Source organism: Kwoniella europaea, chromosome 1 (genome assembly GCF_036810445.1).
Source record: "Kwoniella europaea PYCC6329 chromosome 1, complete sequence".
NCBI lineage: Eukaryota > Fungi > Basidiomycota > Tremellomycetes > Tremellales > Cryptococcaceae > Kwoniella > Kwoniella europaea.
The window spans coordinates 15,812,807-15,828,950 of record NC_089487.1 but is presented as its reverse complement, the minus strand read 5'-3'; the positions used below and the strand labels follow the sequence as shown (position 1 = coordinate 15,828,950).

At 43.9% G+C, this 16,144-nt stretch overlaps 5 protein-coding genes across 5 annotated transcripts; 3 read left to right on the top strand and 2 right to left on the bottom strand.

Moving 5' to 3' along the window:
* Nucleotides 1–320: 320 nt before the first annotated feature.
* On the top strand, nt 321–2,264 carry V865_006030 (uncharacterized protein; the record flags this gene model as incomplete). Its single annotated transcript, XM_066229793.1, has 4 exons — nt 321–521; nt 643–1,129; nt 1,287–1,892; nt 2,017–2,264. The coding sequence occupies 4 exons, from the start codon at nt 321–323 to the stop codon at nt 2,262–2,264; spliced, it is 1,542 nt and encodes a 513-aa protein (XP_066085890.1).
* A 337-nt stretch (nt 2,265–2,601) lies between these two features.
* V865_006029 (uncharacterized protein) lies at nt 2,602–4,297 on the bottom strand (the record flags this gene model as incomplete). Its single annotated transcript, XM_066229792.1, has 2 exons — nt 2,602–3,719; nt 3,835–4,297. 2 exons carry the CDS (start codon nt 4,295–4,297, stop codon nt 2,602–2,604), a joined length of 1,581 nt encoding a protein of 526 aa, XP_066085889.1.
* Nucleotides 4,298–5,003: 706 nt separating this feature from the next.
* On the top strand, nt 5,004–8,184 carry V865_006028 (uncharacterized protein; the record flags this gene model as incomplete). Its single annotated transcript, XM_066229791.1, has 22 exons — nt 5,004–5,271; nt 5,358–5,483; nt 5,542–5,574; nt 5,632–5,739; nt 5,799–5,863; nt 5,929–5,954; nt 6,044–6,191; nt 6,254–6,299; nt 6,359–6,417; nt 6,474–6,534; nt 6,589–6,695; nt 6,763–6,777; nt 6,836–6,931; nt 6,992–7,087; nt 7,146–7,171; nt 7,224–7,282; nt 7,340–7,385; nt 7,443–7,534; nt 7,604–7,688; nt 7,774–7,870; nt 7,957–8,109; nt 8,176–8,184. The coding sequence occupies 22 exons, from the start codon at nt 5,004–5,006 to the stop codon at nt 8,182–8,184; spliced, it is 1,821 nt and encodes a 606-aa protein (XP_066085888.1).
* A 360-nt stretch (nt 8,185–8,544) lies between these two features.
* Nucleotides 8,545–11,486, top strand: V865_006027 (uncharacterized protein; the record flags this gene model as incomplete). The annotated part of the gene is made up of 8 exons (XM_066229790.1): nt 8,545–8,643; nt 8,771–9,079; nt 9,227–9,359; nt 9,452–9,723; nt 9,786–9,969; nt 10,033–10,935; nt 11,007–11,334; nt 11,408–11,486. The coding sequence occupies 8 exons, from the start codon at nt 8,545–8,547 to the stop codon at nt 11,484–11,486; spliced, it is 2,307 nt and encodes a 768-aa protein (XP_066085887.1).
* Nucleotides 11,487–11,921: 435 nt separating this feature from the next.
* On the bottom strand, nt 11,922–14,324 carry V865_006026 (uncharacterized protein; the record flags this gene model as incomplete). The annotated part of the gene is made up of 4 exons (XM_066229789.1): nt 11,922–12,456; nt 12,531–13,519; nt 13,594–14,166; nt 14,286–14,324. 4 exons carry the CDS (start codon nt 14,322–14,324, stop codon nt 11,922–11,924), a joined length of 2,136 nt encoding a protein of 711 aa, XP_066085886.1.
* Between the last annotated feature and the right edge of the window lie 1,820 nt (nt 14,325–16,144).

The window sequence follows — 16,144 nt, the reverse complement described above, 5'->3', positions numbered from 1 at the left end:
AGCTGTGAGACATACAGAATTGGACAACTCTGTATAGCGACTCAGCCGATCATCGGACAGCCGACACACGCAGGTCCTACGACAATCCCGAGACGAGACATATAATCTCATCGTCATCAAAAGGAAAAAAAAGACCCTTTATCTCGTAATTGCGGCACAGGTGATATCGAGGGTTAGATCCGTCAAGAAATCTCATCTGGAAGAAAGAACGAAACAGATCAATCACAAACATCCAATCAATCTTGACATTGCCATTCTTCTTATCATCAACAAATCATAACCACATCGCGTCAAACGTCGAAGCCAGAGCTCGTTGCAGAATGATATCATCAACGTCCATACCCCGATCATCATCACCTCTTCGACCCAATGACTCCTCTTCATCCCACCTCTCCTTGAAATCAGAAGCGCGGAGAGTAGCCTTATCCGCCCTGGAAGGTTTAGGTGCAGGTCAGGAGCTTGAAGATCATAGGCGTAGTCCACCTGAGCAAGTGAGAGATCCAGAGGGAGTCTTACTCAAGGTAAGTCCTATATCCACATTTGCTTTTCAGAGTATGTATACATACGGTGGACTAACGGTCTTGGGTGTGAATTGTATTGATAAATAAGCTAATACCTCCTGATATACTTTCTATCGAGAAGTTTATTGAACATCTCACATCAACTGAAAATCAAAATTTCCAACCTCATCTTACAGCTATAGGATATGAACTGGAAGCTCTACTATCGATATATGGTGGATCAGCAGTCAAACTTTCTTTCGCTTCTAGACCATCATCAATCATTTCTTCCTCATCGCTTACCACCAATGACTTACCTCCTTCATTACCGACCTCATCCTCGGTATCGAGCCGGATGGAAAGAAGAAGAGATAGTCAACAGTATACGGATGCATTATGGGACTTAGAAATTGGTTTCACACCCGGAGAGAGAATACGTTATGAGATTACTTTACCGATATACGAAGAAGGTGAATCATTGGATGGGATAGATCCATCAAAGTTACCTGAGAAACCACCTACGATGAGGATATTGGTTAGTCTACCGCCTACATACCCTAATTCGAGTCCACCACAGTTACAGTTGCTGGGAAGGTATTTGGGTAGTTTTGGGATAGATAGTGGATTGTGTGAGTGTCATTCAGTTTTCACAAGATATCAATTTCTGGAAAATACATAATCGTCATTCCAATCTTACATCGTACATCCTCAACCTTTCCTTATACATGTCTCACAAATGGGAAGAAATCTTGTCGGATTATCCGCTGACATTGTTATCCTTTCCAGTCGGCGATATAACCCGCACATACATTTCTTCGACGGGCGTGCCATTCGTCCCAGGCGATGTCTGTGTATTTGACGGTCTGACTCACGTCCAATCAGTCGTAAGACAATGGTACATCTCCCATCTGTCCTCACTACAAGAAGGTGAATCTGCCCGTGATGCAGAACGAAAACAAAACCAAAATCAGCGTCAGGCAGTAGAGGCACATCACCTAACCCGGGGAATGTCCACATTAGATATCAATTCTTCTGAACGAGAACGAGAATATCACTTTCCATCAGACACAGGGGAAATACCAGAATCATCTTCATCGATGTCTAGACCTCCTACACTCCGATCAACATTCTCATACTCCTCCTCACCTAATGATTCTTCGGATGAACTCATTGACGTGAGCAAGTTGAAGATATGGACGTCGGAACCGATCGTAGATCGTAAATCGACGTTCGTAGGACATGCGATAAGAGTGACCAACGAGAGAGAGATACCGTTGATCATACATGAATTATTGAATGACAAGAAAATCGCTAAAGCGGCTCATCCGGCTATTTTCGCTTATAGACTTGTGAGGGAGGTTGGTGGAGCGGCGGGCAAAGTCTACGAAAGTGGTGAGTATATCGCCATCATCCATTTTAAGACCTGTCTGTTCCTCGCTTTGCCCCTTTGGGAGAAGGGAACATACCCATAATATCTGGAAGAACATTTTATTGATTTGATTGATTGATACTTTAGACTACGACGATGACGGCGAGACAGCCGCTGGATCCCGCTTGAAACACCTCCTAGATATATTGGAACTAGAAAACGTATTGATAGTAGTGACAAGGTGGTTTGGAGGTATCCACCTAGGTCCAGATAGGTTCAAACATATCAATCAGGCTGCTCGGGACGCCTTGGAGCTGGGTGGGTTCTTGAATGAGAAGAAGGAGAAAGCTGAGGAGAAGAGTGGAGCGAAGAGGAGAGGTGGGGGCAAAAAATGATCGTTGTCGTGTTGAACATACATCACTCCATAGAATAGATTTCTCATTATATTTGCATTGTTCGTTTTGGGAATTAATTATGGGGACTTGTTCAGTCTTATGCACCTATGAATTAATGATATGGATGATGCATAGCATACACAGAGGAATGCTCTAATGAATACAAATATGAGTGTAGTAAGCACAACAGAGACGACAGCGTGCAATATAGTTCTTCATCCCTGAATGGCATATAGATATGTCAGACGCCATATACTCATCTCTTACGATGCTACAGTACAAGAGTACTGAAGTACATTAGTCTTTCTCTTCTTCTTCAACCCCATCTGAAATGTCATTACTTCTTCCTAGCTTTACCTCTCGCCACTCTCCCTCTCCATGCCCCTCTGCCTCTACCTCTCCCTCTCCACCCCCACGGACCACCTCTCTTAGCCGCCGTAGTCTTTTTAGGTCTAACATCCTCTTCCTCACTCTCATCATCACTCCTTATCGTCCCAACTTCATCTCTTCTAGTCGTAATCGTAGCCGTGGTGGCGGATTTCCCATTCAATTTATCTACACCTCTCCTCCAATGATTCTTATAGAAATCTTGCCATTTAATCTCTAAATCGCTTATAAGAGGTATATCCCATTCATTCTTTTTGATCAACTCGAATTTATCCAATATCGATATTGATGATCCATGCCCACCACTGAACGATCGATCGTAATTCTCTTTATCTTCTAGGTCTTCTTCTTGTTCATCAGGTGGGAACAAGTCATTTGCAAGGGTTTTGCTCTTTTGCTTTTCAGGTGATCTAGATTTCGATTTGGTTTTCCTTTTGTTGGTATCTGGGAAATCCAAATCGACTTCATCGAATGGGAAATCACCATAATCATCATCTTCCTCCTCTCCATAATCTCCTTCATTGTAATTGTATTCATTGGATTCGTAAATCCCCTCTTCAACATCATCCTTAAACAGATCATCCAGGGTCGGTCCATCCGGAACTTGAGCTTCCAGCTCCAGTCTAATATTGATGGGTTCTTCCTCATGAGAAGGCAATATCTCTTTACCCTTTCCTTTCTCCCTACGTCTCTTCTGCACTGCCAACGGTTCTTCTTCTTCTTCTTCGTCCTCATCGTCACCAGATTGAATGACTTTACTACTTTTCCCTTTCTTATTAGGTGAGCTAAAATTACCTTTCTGAGGGATAGCTATCGTTTGATCATTCTCTTCGTCCTGATCTGAATCGTCCGAAAGGATTACTAAGGATCGTTTCTTACCTCTCGATGAGAGGGGTGAAGGTGTCCAATTCACAGGGGAAGAAGATCTGAATTTTTGGTTTGCCTGTTGACGGCGATTCGAGTGAGAGGGAGAATGTGGAGTTTGGGGATAAGGTCCAGAGGGGATGTCCGAGTTGAGTGAGGGAAGGGAGAATGCTGGTGTGCGTAAAGGCGGGGATGATGGGTTGGCTAGATATAATCCACAGGTCAGTACATCCACATTCCATTCGTGATCATATATCTGTAGCTGAGTGAAACAGGTATGGTGGGTATGCTATCAAGATGGGTGGTATAATCAACTCACCTATAGGTGAGTGTATCGCCACTTGCGCTCTAACTTCTTCATCCTGTATCAGATCCATCGGCATCTCCAATCCATATTCACTTTCATCAAGTTCATCGATCTCTTCTTCCATCCGAGGCTGATTCTGAGATGAGGATGATGTTTCTCCTTCCTTTTCCTGCTTGTCGTTGATTCTAGACTTGAAATTAGGTACTTCCCTTTCCCACTGACTGAATCCTATGGTCTCCAATCCTTCAAACTCGTCCACTTCGTCGTCCTCTTGGATGCTTTCGATATGCATCTCGACTTCGTTAGAGCTTGTCGGTCTCTTGATAGGCGACGAAGGTTCTCCTGGGGAAGTTTGGGATGACATAGGTAAATGAGATGATCGGACGGGAGGGGATTTATTGGGATCGCGGGAGAGTGTATATACGTGTGCGAAGGATAGTGCTATCGGTGATGTCCTAGCTGATGTAGAAGACATCTTCGTTATGATAAAGGTGATCTAGATGATAGCTGACGGGATGTAATGGTAAAAGGAAAGATGATGATGATGGCCCCAGGTTGAATCAACTGGCAATGTAATGTTCTCTTTCATCGCTCCTTTGATCATCGACGCGTTTGATTTCTCATATTGATGGTGGGAATCACGTGACATCACACTTACACGGTGGTCTGTGCGATGCGACCTACTCGTATGGTGTCAAAGTAGTCCCCTCCATTTCCATCATTCTGATATCGTTTCATCAATATTCTGGCTATTCTGGCTATCCTTGCTTCGCTTTGTCCAGACTTGCATCCACCTCCCCTTCTCGTCGTCATCATGGAGCAAATCGGAAGCATCCCACTCATTCATACGGAATAGAGGTGGGAACATCGATACGCCTTGACCTCATCCGCATTCCGCTGTCAAGTTTCATCCTTCCTCTTGACGATCATTCACAACTCCACAGTCAGAGAGACGTCTCTTGGCAAATGTGTTACATCTGTGTTACCATCCGTATCCACGATTGATCACACCACACCTGTAAATTCTCTCGATATATCATCTATTTCTCTTTATACTAACACTAATATTCATTCACTTCGTTGTACTAACTCTACCATCTGTACTGCTGGTCAGTACATCCTCCGCCTTTTGATCCTTTGCATAACCGTAACCTCCGTAATCGGTGAGAATTCGATACACGATGCCCAAACAACGATCCTCCAAACTATCATTCGACTCCGGTCCACCCATCCCCTTCGGTGGATACGCATTCAACGCACCTTCAGCTAAAGCTTCATCTGACGATCGACCAATCAACAATGGACCGACATTCCTAGCTAGAAACAAGACTGAACGAGGTAGATTACAAGGATTGGTACATACTATGAGTAAACTGGGTGATAATGCCAATCCTATCACGAAAGCTTCAGGTTGGACGGAGAAGATGAAAGTATGGATGGTCAATGAAGGTGCGTATCATCTTTCCATCTCTTGAGGAATCCCTTATATTTGAAACCAGATGGTCTGGGGTCGAACTGACAAAATGGGATTGTAGGTGGTAGAAGGATCTTCTTTTTCCTCTGGATATTCCTTCACATAATGGCATTTGCATTTGCCTTGGTACACTATCAATTGAAAGATAATTTCGTTACTGCTAGATCAAGTTTCAATTGGACTTTCTGTAAGTCAGCTAATTGTACCCAGATTGGAAGTAAGCTGAAAAGATATACTACGTGTAGCCGCTGCTAGAGGTGCCGCTCAAGTATTACATAGTAAGCTTCTTCAAAACCCCTCAGGTAACAGCTGACGTATCTGCTCGAACACTCTAGTCGATATCATCTTCATTCTCTTTCCCGTCTGTCGTAATTTCATCTCACTACTTCGTCGAACACCGCTTAACGATATTATACCTTTTGACAAGAACATTACGTTCCATAGTGAGCTACCTCTCAAAATACAGTATACGTGGCGGAATAGAGCTGACAATTTTTAATAGAACAAGTCGCTTGGATGATCGTTCTGTTCTCCTTGATTCATACAATAGCTCATATGAGGAACTTTGTCAGTTAAGATTTGCGCTATATTGGAGCAAAATTAGCTGACGTTGCTTGGATACATATGTATAGGCTTTGCTGGCGATAGCAACGAACACGTGAGTAATCTACTCATGCTCAGTGGATCTACCTCTATCCCGCCCAAATGGTACGGTCAACACTTGAAGCTGATGAATACCTTCTTCAGGGGTATTGTCGGTTTCCTCAAGTTCAACTTTATCACTGGACCTGGTGCAACAGGATGGATCATGTGGGTAGCTCTAGGTGTGATGGTATGGTTTGCAATGGAGAAACGAAGAAGAGCGCATTTCGAGAGATTCTGGTATTCTCACCATGTGAGTATCGACTAGCATTGCCCCATGAGAGTGAAAGGTCGAGCTGACTGCTGGTACGATAGTTGTTCATCGTATTCTTCGTCGGATGGCAATTACATGGAATGTTCTGTGAGCTTTTCCTGAACTTCCCGGCCAGTGTCAATAAGCTGACTTATTTGTGAATTCAGGTATGATCCAGCCTGATCGACCACCGTTCTGTTCTGCCGGTACAATCGGTGTGTTCTGGGTGAGCTGAGCGGCTCCTGTGATCGGTTAGGGCTATTAGCTGATGTGAACACTTAGAAATATTGGTTACCTGGTGGACTGGTCTGGATTTCAGAACGTATCTTGCGTGAAGTTAGGGGTGAGCTGAAATACGCCCTCAAGCTCCAACGGAAAGCTCACACAGGTAATGCAGCTCGGCACGTCACGTATATCTCCAAGATCATCCAGCATCCTTCCAAGGTGCTGGAAGTACAAATCAAGAAAGAAAATACTACTAGAAGAGCAGGGCAATATATCTTTGTGAGTCAGCCGATCCATCTAGCCTACATAAGAGCCAAAGAACATATGCTGATTTGCATTTGCATAGATCAATTGTCCCGAGGTAAGCTGAGTGAAACTACGTCTCGTTACAGTGCAAGGCAAAGCTGATGATGTTATAGATATCATACTGGCAATACCACCCTTTTACGCTTACCTCTGCCCCCGAAGAAGACTGTATCTCAGTACATATAAGATGTGTGGGAGACTGGACCACCGTGAGCTTATTCCTTGTCATCGCCCGAAGAACAGACATGAAAAGCTAATGCCTGATGAAGGCATTTGCGAAAGCCTTAGGAGCCAACTTCGATGCTAAGACAACTAAGGAGGAGGAAGCAAATGGCGGGAAAGTCGTTACTGCGCCAACGAACAAGGTCAGTCGAGGACTGTAGGCGGAAAACGAACGGGAACTGATCGAATCTTTTGAGCTAGGTATTACCTCGAGTGATGGTAGATGGGTGAGCTATCTCATGCTTTGAACGGAATTCAGCTCATCATGATTTTGATCAGTCCGTTCGGATCAGCAAGTGAAGATTTCACGAAATACGAGACTATCTTACTCGTAGGCGGTAAGCCAGCTGCCTCCAGATGCATGAACCACCTTCGACAGCTGATGAGACATGTAGCTGGTATTGGTGTCACTCCTTTTGCATCGATCCTGAAATCTATCTGGTAACGTCCAGCTGGTTTTTATAGCTAAAACAGTAACAGCTGATGATGAATAATTAGGTACCGAATGAACAATTTCGGCAAAGAGAAGAAAACGAGATTATCAAAGCTTTATTTCGTATGGGTGATCAGAGATTTCGGTTCTGCTGAATGTAAGCTCCCTTGAATTCACGGAACAAAGACCAGATGTGAGCTTACATTCTGAGATCGTCCGCCAATAGGGTTTCACAGTTTGTTACAAGCCGTTGAAGCTGAGGATACAGAAGGTAGAATCGAGATTCATATTTACCTTACAGCCAAGATCGAGTGAGTTGCGACCACAAAAGTGATCGATATGATATCACCTGCCCAGTCTTATTCCCAAAGTTCGCAGCTGATGTATTCTTCTTAGCGAGGACAAGATGCAGAACCTTTTGATCCAAGATGTCGGAGCTGATAAAGATACGATTACGAATCTACGTGCACCGACGCACTTCGGTAGACCAAACGTACGTGACTCCCATCTATCTATAATGAGCGTCCAGCTGCGAGAACGTTGTCCCTGTTCAGTAAGCTGATCGATATGGTGGCATAGTGGGACAAAGTGTTCGAATCTATTGCGAACAAACACCCTGATACAGATTGCGGGGTATTCTTCTGTGGTCCGGCGGTATTGTCTAGGACGTTACATCAGATGAGTAATAAGTATACCTCCCCGATGGGATGTAGGTTCTTCTTCGGCAAGGAGGTAAGTTTTGTCAGCTTGCATGTAATCATGACAAAGATAAAATAGCTGAATTTACTGCGTGGACAGAATTTCTAAATTGGAAGCCAGATATACCTTGTTGTTGCGCCAGCTTTCTTGCCATACTCTCCAAATACAATAAGCGCACCTTACTGCGGTACCTCTGGTCACAGAGATATGTGCTCATCCATAGTATACATTCTTTATGCATTACCGTTTGTTGTTACAAGTCTGCTCGGTTCAAGTTTCATGCTGCGAAGAGGGATGATTGCGTGCCACGTGTCGACGATCAACGCGTTTGAGTTGAGCTTGGATCTCTTTCCCCCCTCCATCTTCCACGCAACCATTTCACTCTGATATCTTTGAATGACAACTTCCTTTATCTATCTCGTCCACAGCCATACTCTCAACTGCATACCTCCTCAAGCAACACACAAAATGTCGCTCGCACCTCGTAAGAGAAGGACAGAGCGACAAGACTCTCCTTCTGGTCTACCTCAAACAGTTAGGGCATACAGTGGATTGGAGGAAGAGAAGGTGAGTTGACTGCTTTCTCATCAACCGTTATATCTGGAATGTTTGATGGTACCATATCCCTTTGTCCTGCCATTCTCAACTATATGGGTTATATGATCCAAATTGACCTGTATACTGTGATTTGTAGAAACGTTCTCCTCGCCCAGTCCCACCAGACTCATCAATCCGCTCCGAATACTTCTTCTCCTGGTCTACAGGTCTGGTCTTAACAGTATTAGCGTTTATCATCCGATTCTGGCGAATAGGCCATCCTTCTCAAGTGGTATTTGACGAAGTTCATTTCGGTTCTTTCGCGTCTCACTATATCAGAAGAGAATATTATTTCGATGTTCATCCGCCGTTAGCGAAGATGTTGAATGGGCTGGCAGCTTGGGTGGTAGGGTTCAATGGTGATTTTGGTTTTGAGCAGATTGGTGACGATTATATAAGTCATAATGTGAGTGAATCTATCTTCCTTCTTATGGCTAACGAAGAAAGGGGTTATCAGAGATACCAAGACTTCAGTATGCCGGACAGACCAAGGAATGCTATATGCCCTACGAAAGGAAAGAACGCTGACTTTGACCTCGATTGATACTTATAGGTCCCATACGTCGGTATGAGAAGCTTCTGTGCCATCATGGGTTCCATCACTGTCCCTATCGTATTTGGAATTATGAGAGAATCAGGTTATCCAGTTGGAATAGCTTTACTTTCAGCTGCGTTAGTTGCATTTGGTGAGTTGTCACAGGCTTCTGCCCATTTCCTTGTACATGAACAATGTACTCGAGCTTACCCGTATCACGTCAATCGGCTCAACACATCTCAGACAACGGTCACATCACTCAGACCCGACTTATCCTCCTTGATGCTGCCCTTGTGCTTTTCATGGCTCTTTCCTTATTCTCCTACGTCAAGTTCCATCAATACCGATATCAGGAATTCACCAATTGGTGGTGGTTCTGGTTACTCTCTACTGGAGGCTGGTTAGCATGCACCTTGGGTTGTAAAATGGTTGGATTGTTCACTTTCCTGTCCGTTGGTGCCGCTGTGATTTGGGATTTATGGGAAATTTTAGATATCAAGAGGGGTCATTCTATGGTGAGCTAGGACTCGCGCAAAGTCTTTGGACAGGGAGGTAGCTGACTCTTCCGAGTACACAGTCTTACGTGTGGAGACACTTCTTCTATCGTGTGGTTGGTCTCATCCTCGTCCCATTCTTGATTTACCTTTCCTTCTTCTGGATTCACTTCAAAGTGCTCAAATATTCTGGGCCCGGCGATTCGTTCATGAGTCCTGCTTTCCAAGAAACTTTGGCTGGTAACGAGCTATTGCTTAATGCTCAAGGTGAGACCAAACAATCCCGCAATCTTATGCAACGATATCTGACGTTTTTCATCTGCTTGATAGAGATCCGATACTTCGATACCGTTACCATCAAGCATAAAGATACCAAGCAGTTCCTTCACTCTCACGCTGATCACTACCCATTGCGATACGAGGATGGTCGAATTTCCTCTCAAGGTCAGCAGGTAACCTGTTATCCACACAATGATACCAACAATCACTGGCAGATCCTTCCTACAAAGGAGATCCCAGAATCAGGACGAGGCAGAGTAGTCCGACACAACGATGTGATTCAATTGAGACATATCGTTACTGATACCATCCTCCTCACTCACGATGTCGCTTCCCCACTCATGCCCACCAACCAAGAATTCACCACTATCGCACCCGACGACGAAGAGCGAAAAAATGATACGATGTTCCAAGTGGTCATAACTGATGCGCACGAGGGAGAACCGTGGAGATCTCTATCAGGGCATTTCAAACTAGTGCACGTACCTACCAAAGTGGTTTTGTGGACTCATCCAAAGGCATTACCAGATTGGGCATATGGTCAACAAGAAGTGAATGGAAATAAGAATCAGCAAGATAGAACTACCTCTTGGTTCGTTGAAGATATCATCGCTGATGGGACTGGTAACGATTTCAAGAACCGTACTACCCACGTCGAACCTAAGAAAACCAAGAAAGTAGCTTTTATCAAGAAATTCTTCGAATTGCAAATCCTCATGTTACAGCATAATGCAGGATTGACTTCTTCCCATCCTTACGCGTCTACTCCCGTCGAATGGCCATTCTGTCTCTCTGGGATAAGTTTCTGGACGGACTCGGAGACGAATCAGCAGATTTACATGATTGGTAATTTGCTTGGATGGTGGACTTGCGCTATATCATTGTCGGTCTTCGTTGGTATAGTTACGGCTGATATGCTGGCAAGGAGAAGAGGATTGGATCCCATTGAAGATGGTAAGTTTACGATACACACGGCTATGTATCATCATACTGATAGCATTGGATCTCCCTCACTTATCGCTTAGCCATCCGAAATCGATTATATCGAAATACCGGCTTCTTCCTCGGTGCATGGGCATTCCATTATTTCCCCTTTTACCTAATGCAAAGACAGAGATTCTTACATCACTACTTGCCTGCCCATCTCGCATCTGCATTAGTAGCTGGATCAGTATTAAATTTCATCCTAGTAGAAGTGGTCAATTACCCTATCAGTTATCCTGGACCTAAAACTCGTTTGAGACCTGCTGTAAGAGCTAAATTGGGTAAGACCGGTTGGGGTGTGGTAATTGGTTTGTTGGTGTTGGTAGTGGGGATGTTCTTGTGGTTGGCTCCATTGACTTATGCTTTAACGTGAGTGAATTTCTATTCAACCTGTGATTATGTTGCAAGGGAAGCTGAATGATATTCTTGTGCGTGGTTGTAGGTTGACTGGCGAACAGGTTAATAGAAGGAAATTGTTGAGTAGCTGGACACTCCATTTCGAAGCTAAGAAAAATCATTAAGATTAGATGATATGATACGGACGTATGCTATTAGAACGAAGAGAGACGTGGGGTGAAAGAGAAGAAAGGTGAAGTGGATAAGTGGACAATGAATATTACATGATCAGCAGAGAGGTAGAGAGGAGAAGATATGCATAACAGATCTTGTTTGATCATCTCCGCGTCACCCTCCAGGATACAATCATGTTCGAATTCGAAGTGCTATATTTGCATGAATGATGTTCGTATCTATGCTACAACAATCCCCTGATATGTCCTATGTACCTCTAATCTCCGTGATGATTGGGTTCTATGTGATATGGATATCTAATCTGAAAGTTGTATACTCTACTCTCTTCTATTCTACATCTAAGATCTCTCTATATTATATACAATCGAATGAATGAAATCACTACTTGTTCAACCAAGACTATGTCCTTCGTTGGGAAGTCTAATTCACCAAGCATCTCCACCCATCCTCTGATTCTCCAACCATTCCCTATGTCTCCTCTTACCCAGTTCCTCTAAAGACAAATCTTCAGAACCCTCGAAATCGGTTATACCAGGTATGATCAACGTCGAGTTCGATCTGGTATTATGTTTATATTTCGGTCTCTTCGTAGCTGATGCCGATGATGATAAATTTGGTGATTTGATGAGCGTATCTGACTTATTATCATTATCATTATCACTCTCTTCTTCCTCTTCCATTTGATCATCGGGTTGTACTAAATCAGGTAAAGCATCAATCTCTTCTTCCATTATTGGTAACGGAGCATTCGCGTTCACTCCGGATTCCCTTGAGCTCGATCGGGATTCACCAAAGAAATCAGTCAATGCTGATCTCGTATTGGACGATGTACCTCCAGCAGCGGCGTGACGAGGCGATGTTACTGCCATCAATAATTCTTGATCGTCCGGTTCGGCATATGGGTCGAAATCGATTGGTAGGTCATATGACAAATCTGTAGGTCGAGGTTGAGCATCACCCCTATATTGATTTCAAATCAAAATTCAACAATCAGCTTGGCTCTTTGAAGTCCCCGGTGGAAACGACAAACTCACCATATAGCTTCTTCAAGATCATTCAACAACCTTGCCATACCACCTCCTTCACCCTTCATACCCAATACGTTATCGGCCGATACAGTCCCGTACACTCCATCTCTCATCGCAGCACCAAAAGCCCATCCTACACCTTTATATATCCCCACCACCTCATCCACATCCCTTATCGCAAAAGTTACCTCGTCTCCCCAAAACTTGACGTCTTTCACCGTGGGCGGTACAATCACATGACCGGTCTTCTTTCCTTCTTGCACAGCAGTGATCATAGGCGATTTCCAAGTCAATTGAGGATCCTGCGATGTGTTCTGAGATTGTTCATGAGTTTGATGGGCAATTGTCATCCTTCGTACCGAGGGTGGGATGGGACTTTCATTCACACCTATTATCCATGGACAAGGTCTATCAGGATAAGTTATACACCATACGGCATCGAGGTAATGTCCCAAAGCCTGGATCAACTCTAAGACTATCGGTCTAACTCTCCTTGATCCTAATCTGTGAGCGATATCCGCAAAAGGATTTGGTAATTCTGAGATACGAGGTTGAGTTGACATTCTTCTATTTTGTATACCATGAGGAGATTTCATCCTTTCGTTCCTTTCCAGTACCTCCTCATCTATAGCTAATTCGACATCTCTCAAAGCCATCACAGATTCGGTATTGAACACTTCGATGTAATCTCCTGATGCTGAGCCTGAACCCAGTCGCATGGATTTGACTGGAGGAGAGAAGTTGGAATGTCTACCTCCCGGCGAGGACGAGGACGAGCCGGCTGATCCACCAGATCCGACGGGTTCCAAAGGTGATCCAGCGGGTGAGAACTGGCGAGACGACATGCCGTTCCGAGGTGAAGAGAGGGAACTTAGACGTGGTGAGGCAGTGGTGTTCAGTGCTGGAGTTGTGGTCGTTCCGGGACTTGAACGACGGGATCGAATAGGTGAATGATCGACGGGGACAGTTTGAATAGGTTGCTCGACTACCCATTTCTATTATACAGACTCATGATCAGTATCGTCTCGCTTATAATAGGTGGTCCTTAGTTGATACTATCATAACTCACCCTCCATTTAGCCATGGCCATATCCTCTTTACTTCGCTCTTCCGCCGTACTGGAAATCTGCTTGGACCCAAGAGGAGCCGAAGCATCCGTTATAGGTAGAGTGATCATCTCTAAAACTTCTTTACCCTTCCTTGAACCTGATGATGAAGGTCTCATATTGGATTTCTTATCCTGACTATTGTGAATTTCGCTGGATGGTGTGTTGGATCCGCTGGTGTTTCTATTATCTAACTTGGTTCTTGACGAGGTCGACAATTCTGAGATTTGGGGGATTTTCCAGTTAGCCAATGAACCTCTTCTACCACTATTTGAGCTACTACTACTAGGGTTGATGGTCTGTGTGGATGATGATGAATGAGGGGTGGTAGGAGAGATTTCGGTAGGTAAAGAAGGTTGAGGGATTTGCAGAGGTTCTAACACTCTAGGTAAAGTTGAACATGTTGGCGATACATCGGTTGGTTGCGATTCTGGTTCAGGTCGAAATATCAAGGAACTGCTCGTACCGTTGTGAGACGAGAATTGCGATTGAGACGAGGTCGCCTGGTGTTGTTGTTGATGTTGTGATGATAGGACCTGTAAGATAGGACAAGATGAGTAATCAACACAACCGTCCATGAAGGAGAATAACGATCAGGCAGATGTTTACAATCCAGGAGATAGCCAAGGAATATGGAATAACATAGGTGACTTACAGTTGAACCAGTCTCACTATCACCCGCGATCGAAACCATGTTATGATTGGTATCTGATGTTTCAACGATGACTTCAATACATTGATTTTCAATTCAGTTCGGATGTCTGTCCAATTGTGAAAAGAGTGTTTCTCGAGATTTCTATTCCTTCGCGGTCTATACTATCTTCCTCTGCTTGCTTGTTGTCCGAGACAAGTGAAAAGCCCAATTTGCGATTACCCAGTTTTGGATTATCAACACTCTAACTCCCCTTCAAATTTGGTGAATTGACAAATGACGACTGTTGACGATCGTATGTTGGAGGGTGTATCGGAAAAAAAGATGAATTAGGAAAACTTTGTAAACTTTGTAATTGGTTGAAATACGTTCTGGTGGGTTGTATTACAAATTGAACGTAAAGTCTTTATTAATCTGCTCAGTCGATCGAGATCTTCACAATTCCAACTGTCGTCGGTCTCTGGAGAGTCTGCAGATATCTATATGTTTATATAATATATAAACGATGATGGAGAGAATACTAGGAAAGTATGTAAAAAGAGGTGGGGGAGAACAAGTCCTTCAGTATCAATGATGATGATCATGGAAAGGAACGTAACATGTGTCTTCATCCATTTGCATAACACACAACGCATACCAAATACAATCATCGTACCGTTCATTTCTAACGGCACCTAGATTTTGCCTGCCATACATGTCGACGTAAGTCTCTCTCAACTACTTCGTTAGGAAGAATACGATCAAATTAGGAAGTTTCTTTTGTCTTTACATGGCGAACCGATTTTTTTGGCATGGCATAGTCAAAACAACTACGGGACCGAGTAGGCAGCAGGAGCGAGAGGTACGACCATGGACGCCTCGCTGCGAACTCATGTCATCCACCAAGTCCTACATCGCTGTGACGTACAACATGCAATCGCAGCGTTTCAAGTTGAGACCTATATGGGTACCTCTAAGGCGTCTTCGCCATCGAACAGCCATCTACAAAGACTTGAGCTCGTACATGTACGTACGACAAGGTTTCCGAGACATTCGACGCGTTCCCTTCATCCCTTCATCCCTTAAAGGTGAATGAGATATGAGAACGCCTCCAAACGTTTTTAAGATCCTTCATGTATGCCATGTGGGCGGGCTAAGGTGACATACCCCCTCAAAGGGAAAAAGGTTTTTTAAGGCACCAAATTTGCAGATCACCTTTAAAGGCAACAAAGGATGCATCCGCATTTTTTTCATTTGTTCCAGCTTCTACGATGCAGTACTACCCTACCGTCCAAGCATGGACCTATCAACAAGGATCAAGGGTAAGAGCCGTCACACACAACAAGGATAGGTACCTTGTACCTTCGGAGCCAAAGGGAAAGAAAGTGGGAGTACTGTAAAACTATCGGCAATTGTTTTTTGGTTATGTTTTTTCCTTGATGCGGTCATAAATACGGTGCACTCACTCACTCTTGGGGGTTTGGTGTTTCTCGATCGTTAATTAATGCACATCACCACCGAACACGAGGTTTGATCTGCATGAATAATCGTATGTAGATCAGTTCATCCGGTGGCTTTACTGGAATGTTACCATAAGTGGAATTTGAACTTGAGAATCATGAATACTTCCGTAGGCAATGCAGATAAATATGTGTAACGGTTATCTTGCTGCGTATAGGAAAGCACGACAGCTCACCTTTAGCAAAGTTCACACAATAGGTGTTACCGCATCACAGATTTGTGATTGCAGATCTCTCCCTCCAATAAGCTTCTGATTCACGCCATGAAGAAGAAAGGCGTATAGTCACCGGAGTAGTTCTAGATCTCCTTGAATCCATTCCGCAAGAAGTATACATTCCACATATCTGCATATTTACATATTT